The 6,867-nt window shown below is 47.1% G+C and overlaps 1 protein-coding gene across 3 annotated transcripts in view; it reads right to left on the reverse strand.

Moving 5' to 3' along the window:
• Positions 1-6,867, reverse strand: part of USP7 (ubiquitin specific peptidase 7) — a 36,294-nt gene that overhangs the window by 6,963 nt on the left and 22,464 nt on the right. For 2 of the 3 annotated variants that reach the window (XM_011358357.2, XM_023529613.1), the window contains 9 exons: positions 5,594-5,724; positions 4,678-4,812; positions 4,141-4,242; positions 3,869-3,974; positions 2,601-2,693; positions 2,444-2,511; positions 2,001-2,101; positions 935-1,088; positions 293-360 (listed from right to left, as the gene is read on the reverse strand). In XM_011358357.2, the coding sequence (XP_011356659.1) occupies positions 293-360; positions 935-1,088; positions 2,001-2,101; positions 2,444-2,511; positions 2,601-2,693; positions 3,869-3,974; positions 4,141-4,242; positions 4,678-4,812; positions 5,594-5,724 (958 nt within the window). The remainder of the gene's footprint in view (positions 1-292; positions 361-934; positions 1,089-2,000; positions 2,102-2,443; positions 2,512-2,600; positions 2,694-3,868; positions 3,975-4,140; positions 4,243-4,677; positions 4,813-5,593; positions 5,725-6,867) is intronic. The other variant, XM_023529612.1, reaches the window with a different exon arrangement.

Below are 6,867 nucleotides of genomic sequence, written 5' to 3' on the forward strand. Positions count from 1 at the left end.
CTCTCTGCAATGGTGACACGGCGCACAGGAGTCTGGCTGGGATGGGCCCAGCGGGACACATGGGGATGTGTTTACTGATGATGAATCTAAAGTCAGTCTGGCTTTAGATGAGGCTGCCAATTATTTTTACAACTTGGAGTAGTGCAGTCAAGATATGAGTGGTGACAATTCTATATCTGAAACTAAGCAAGAAATGGCATGTCAGGTGAAGTGGCCAGCTAGTTATTAAAATTAGTTCCACGATGTCGGGATGAACTGTGGAAAGCACGCAGCGTCTTTGAGCGTGGCTTACCCTTGCGACTTGAAAAACTGGAGCAACATCGGGTCAGTGTTCAGCCTCTGTGCGACCGTCTTTGCGACCTGAGGGAAGGGGACGGACCAGGCGTCAGAAAGGACAATTCGCGTTTGGGGGAATAAAGTGAAATTTAATTGCTTATAAACGTCATCATTAATTATCTGCCAAAGGTTCCTTAAAAAAGGTGGTATGAGCAGCCTGAATTTAAATGCCCTAGGAATTTACTATCTAACAGTATTAAAGTATCACCACGCAAGGAGCTTACCTGATGAAGACAACTTTTAAAAGGTAAAGTCTACAAGTTTTTTTGTATTTCCTTGTGATTTTTTAATGGTTCACACTCAACATATTACCACGGTTATCTGTGAAACCAAACTGTGCCCGGGGAGAGGATTTCGAGGAACAAGAGGGCAGGTGGATGTGACTGTGGGCAAGGGAGGGGAGGCTGAGGAAAGAACGGCTTCTGGTCCCACGGCCATCCCAGCGCCCACCCACTTCGGGCAGGCACTTCCTCAGACAGCAGGACTAAGACCTCCTCCTGACCCGAACTCATCGGACAGTCTTGTCAGCAAGCCCTTGCAATAAGAACGTGGTCTTTCTGAAATGGAATCTGAAGGAAGTAGAACATTTATCAAATACCTGAAAATAATTCATTCTATTTGATAACGTGACCACAAATCCAGGATCATTAGGGATTGTCTTATCACAGAAAATGACATCAACACGATGGTAGAGGTCTCTGAAATATTCTTTTGCAGTGGGTAATTCACTGTTATCATTTTCAGGGTCATCCCTAGGGAGAGAAAAAAGTTTCTAGCCTGAATCAAAGCCCAGGCCAAGGTCATCATCTCTCATTCAACAGTGAGGCCAACCAGTGTGCCTATCAACTCAGGTCACATTTCACGCGTCAGGGGTCTGGTCTGCCCGGCTGCCCTTGTAAGCCAGGGACCACGGGGAAAGGCAGCGTGTACTGAAGGTGTGCTGAGCTGCGCAATGCGGCTGCTTCCTGTTCTTGAGCTCAATACAAACAAACCAGTGCCCTCGCCCTGCACGATTTAAGGGCAAGGACTCAGGTGAAGCGCAGGGCTCGCAGAGCTGGCTCGCGGCAGAGTCTGCTCTGACTAGCAGTCGGCGGGCCTGCGTGTTCACGCTGAGGCGGCAGGACCGAGCAGCTGCTAGGCCCTAAACGCTGCTGCCTGGCCCTCACGACGGCAGTGTGCCAGGCCCTGCTCCTGGCTCCTGGCCGCTGCGCTCCTTGCCTGCTCATGCACTGCATCAGGTCCGCCCTGGCCAGACATTTCGAAAGCGAGGAAAAGGTCACATCAAGCTACCTTCAGACACCAAGTGTTAAGACTGCAGACCTGCTGGTTTTACACAAAGACAGAGTGAAATCGGCTACCTAAGCAGGTGCATTCTAAAAATTTCCTGTTTTCAGGGAAGGAAAATAATTTTGCTATTCCATAGACTGTTGCCACCCCACTACCACTCTCCTCATAGACATTTTTAGGAAATTTGAGCATTAAATGATGAAAATGCTCACCACTCCTAATCCCCAAACCCAGAAACGGCCACTTCCGTCAGCATTCTGAGGTACTTCAAACAAAGCATGACTCGGGGTCTAGATGCCATTTTGTTTGCTGTTAAAGGACTTATAAAAATACTCGACATTAGGACAAAGTGATAAAATCCTTCAAGAAGTACGTACTTCTGAAACACTATAATGTCACCATCCATGAGTTCGTCGAGGGCTTTATCAAGAGACACGTCATAGTCCTGAATTCTCTCTGTTAAATTCGGTTTAACTTCCTAGAGTAAAAGAAGTCAGGTGGTTACAATGCAGTCTGTCCAGCATTTACTAGGCTATCCACTGTATGCATCTCCTCTACACCCAGTTCTATCAGCCCTGCACTTTCAAGTTCAAATGCAAAGGGGAGATGTTCATATCCATAAAGATGTAACAATAACTGACTGATCCTCAATTGGGAAAAATCACACATCTACTAATACGATCCTCAACTTAAGGTCACCCAAGGCCCCCACTCAGCTATAGACATCACACAGAAAAAAATTCAAAGCTAGCAAAACAAGCAACAACCCTCTCCAAACCACTAACGATATACTGATTATAGAAAAATAAACCATACGAACCTCATAGAGGATAAGGCTAGTATCTTGGATAAATCCTGCTCTGTCACACATAACTGGGAGCAAGTCTCCTGAGAAAAAAAAAAGTAGAGCGCCTGAAGCTGCAATAAACCGGGACGTCAGCAAAAGCGACTCAGAAGGGGCGCGCAGGAGGACTTACGTATTTTACAGGATATTGGCGTGTAGATGTGCCCACAGTAATTCAAGCTCCGCGTTTTGGGATCGTACATCTTCAAAAATAACATCACATCATCTACAAGGTTTGTAAACAGATTTTGTTAGGATCTTAACATGCAGTACAATGTTAAAAAAAAAAAAAAACAACCACCAGTAAACTTAGTAAAAGCCACTGAAATGACAGCTTATGGCACCTAGAAGTTACTACACCAGATGAGATTTACTCAGGAGGCTAACCCTGTGACTGTGGCATCATTCCAACCCTCAACCGCCTGAGAAACAGTACAGGTGAGGCAGTGAAGATGGGATGATGGGAATCCCAGTTTCAAGACCTGGTACTAACTAGCTGGCTGAGTTGTCATTGGAATATATGTTAATGACTGTTTATGCCTTTGCTAGAGAAGTGGCCCCCTGCAGCAATGAAAATCTTTCATTTTGTACCAAGTGTGGGCAGACTCTGACACTGGTTTTGTAAAGTAATGCTGGAAGACAGCCAAAATGTTCTCTCACACAATTCTGTGGCTGCTTCCATGCTCCCATGGCAGAGACTGTGTGATCTGCAGAGCACAATGCAGCTGACCTTGAACAACATGGGACTTAGGCACCCCGACCCCCAGTGCAGTTGAAAATCTGCGTAGAACCACTGACTCTTCCTCACAAACTTACCTACTAATAGCCAGCTGTTGCCCAGACCCCAATAACACGAACAGTCAATAAGCACGCATTTTTGTATGTTATGTGTTACGTGTATATATGTTGCATTCTTCCAATAAAGTAAGCTCCATAACCGAAAAGGTTATTAAGGAAATCATAAGAGAAAATACATACAAAAAACTTATTTTTAAAAATCTACATATAAAAAAATAAAAATAAAAAGCCATATAGAAGTGGGCGTGTGCAGCTCGGGCCCATGTTGCTCTAGGGTCAAGTGCATTCACTACTGGACCCGCTCCGCGTGACCCGTCCACATACGGAAGACCAGTGTGATCGGCAAGACGTGGGGGGCCTCGACTAAAGACGGACAGTGGAGAACTCAGTGCTGCTGCCCCCGTCTCCTCGCCTCCCGGGACACCACACAGCCCCGGTCAGTCAGCCTGACTGGACTTCACCAAGAAACCTGGCCACGGCAGGGGTGTAATGAGCGTTTTTGGAATTAACAAGATTCCTCTGCAAGAGAAGAATGCTTAACGCTGAGTGTTTAGAGTGATGGTCCAGGAATCCAACTCTACTGCTCTGAAGACGGTCACTTACGATCTTTATCAAACTTGGGCAATGTAGCTCCACTAGCGGCCAGCTCCGGATCAACGGTTTCCAGGAATATTGTCCAAGGGTTTTCATTATCACTGAGTTCAATCATCTATTTCCAAAAGAGATGCCCATCTTAGAAAATTTTAATGGCTCAGTGAGAGTGAAAAACTTCACTGAAGTACTGGAGAGCACGTCCACCTCCATGTACCTGGACCAAAGGGAGGCGGCTGCGGGACCAGCAGCAGCGCACGAGGTCAACGCTGGGCGACACTTACCGTTTTATTGCCGTCGGCCTCGTTATCTAACATCGCTGGTCGTTTGGTTCCGTTGCTCCTGGCTTGCATAGGCCATAATCGAATTTGATCTTGTGGAAATCCCTGGGAAAAAATCAGTTTAACTTAGTAACAAAATTAGTTCACATTTAAACTTCAGTGTCGGTGTACTCATCCTGAGACTGTGAAAGCCCCTGATTACAGCAATCCCACCAATCAGGCAAAAGTGATCTGCTCTGGCAGGGTCACTAGCATTGAGGCTTTAGTGCCCATTTTACAAAAAAAAAGAAAAAAAAGAAAGAAAGAAAGAAAAAAGGGTACAAAGGAGAAGATTCACATTCACATTCAACTTCCTTCATTGCAGATTCTCTTCAAAGATAAGGTCAAAGGGCAGAAGAGGCGGAGTCGAGAGGAACCGGGCTCAGGCAGCTTGCTGACAGGACGTGCACCTACTGCAAAAGGATCTCTCCGACCAATTACAAAGGAGGAGGGTGGAAGTGGGCACCAAAACCACCTACCAGCAGAATGACCAGCACTTACCATGGTCTGAGAGAGGTTCTGGACGAACTCAGCAAGCGAGGAGTTTTTCAGCACTTTGAACACAGTGTACTTCACTTTTTCCTCATCGTACATATCATTTCCTTGGTGGCCACAAAACTGGTCCTCTGCAACTATCTGAAAATATGCACAGAAACCGGAACTGACTTACGAAATGACATGAAACCACACTGACCAAGACTCAGTTCAAATAGTAAGATGATGAAACAACTAGGCTTTTGCTCCCATAAACCTTCTCCAGAAGACCCAAGGAGAAAAGTATCAAAACGACCAAGAACTAGATCAGGTGTTTATTTAGAAGAGACAAAAACCTACATTTCCACGCAGCCACTCTCATCTCTGAGCACTCGCTGGAACTCCATCTGCGTGGTGACCTCCACATGGTATAAAGACGGGACGGGACGCACCACGTACCTTTTCCCAGGTAGTCAGCTTAATAAAATGATGCCTCTTTATTTCCTAATATCACTACGGACTCATGAACCAAGACCTTCTGGAAATTCACCTTCCCTTCTCGGAGCTCTCCTGCTCCTCCGTCCTGTGCGTCATGCTTTCCCATGGCCTGGCGAGCCGCGTCCCATGCCCCGTCTGGGCTGTGCTGCTTCTCCGGCTGGGAGCTCCCTCTTGTTCTGCGTCCTCCCACCAAGGCCCTCACCTCTCATCCCCTCCGCACTTTATAAACAGCCAACATTGCTGCCTGGAGACCTGAGTAATTCTCACGTCCAAGTCCTCACCCTGAACTAGAGTGTATAATACAATCCCAACTGCCAGAGAACTGGCCCGAGCAGTCCCTGATCCATCAATGGTCACTCTGGAAGCAGCCCAAGTGCACCGGGGAGCAGTGTCGCTCTCAGCAGGCCCCGGGGGCCCGTCCACCCAAGGGTCACGGGAGGCTGACCTGCACTTGCATGTAGAGATGGGCTTCCTGCCGCTCCTTCCGCTTCTGGGCCTCGATCCTTTTCTCCTCCTGTAGTCGCTCCACCAGTTGCTGAGGAATATCATGGTCAGTGACGGCTTGTAACACCTCACCTGCAGGACAAATGCATCTCCGTTCATCTCCATCAGATCCTACCTTCCCCTCCTTAGAAGGTCCCAATGTTACGGCATCATTAATACAGCAATCTAGCGACGTGAAATTATCTGGTGCCATGAGTCTACATCAAAGCCCGCAAGCTCAATCCAGCTTGCTTCTAGATGCTGCGAATAAGGCAGGATAAGCAGAACATGTGTTTGGACGGGAGACACAGCTTAGGTCCACCGTACCATGGCCTAAAATACCATGGCAACGACTCATGGTACAACTGTAAAGCTCACACCGGAACGACACTTCTACTCACTCAGCTTCGACTCCCTGATATAAACCAGCATGTACGCGTTCGTGCAGTGCCGGACGGAGAGGTCGTCATCATGCCCCCCGTAGTTGTGCTCGATGGCTTCTTCTTTTGTACACCTCGACACCACGTCGTCATCAAATTTGCACCACTAGACAGGAGAGTAACAAGACGTCAGCTGAGAGCAAGTACTCTGAGAAGCACGCAAACCATCAGGCAGTGGTTCTAAACCATGGCATCTGTGCTGGACTGGACTCTGCCTCGAGCATCCCTCTGATAAAACTCTCCAGTCCTTCTGCCTGCCTAGTTCTGTATTCTGGAGGAACTGCTAATATTCATCCATTGTCAATCTTTGTAATCTACTCAGCCCATTTTTAATTTAGGTTCAAACTACTAACGACACAACTCTTTACAGAATTGAGAAAACCATATAGAAAGCACCCAACTTGGCCAGTAAAACTGAAGTTTTATGGTGTGGTTAATAAATGGGACATTTTATCCTATCTCATGACATATTATCGCAATGAGTAAGGGCAGAGCTTGTGCAGTTACCTTCCAATCTCTTTGTCGCAGATCAAGTCATTTTAAATGGTACTCAACCCCATAGTTAAAGGTTCACACAGGTCTGTACTGTGGCGGTTCCCTCAGTAAGTGCTAGGAGGGCTCAGTCTTTGCTCTGTTCCTCACCAGGCCTGTGCTCCTGACACTGACCCCAAGATCATCATCTGCTCTCTTCGGTGAAGATTATGTGATGAGGTCCATGTGACCCAGGGAAAGATGGAACATTCCACAGCGTGGACAGTGGGGCCTGTGGAATGCCATGCAATCAGCACTGCCTCCC

The sequence above is a fragment of the Pteropus vampyrus genome, unplaced genomic scaffold (assembly GCF_000151845.1).
Source record: "Pteropus vampyrus isolate Shadow unplaced genomic scaffold, Pvam_2.0 Scaffold40, whole genome shotgun sequence".
NCBI classification, from domain to species: domain Eukaryota; kingdom Metazoa; phylum Chordata; class Mammalia; order Chiroptera; family Pteropodidae; genus Pteropus; species Pteropus vampyrus.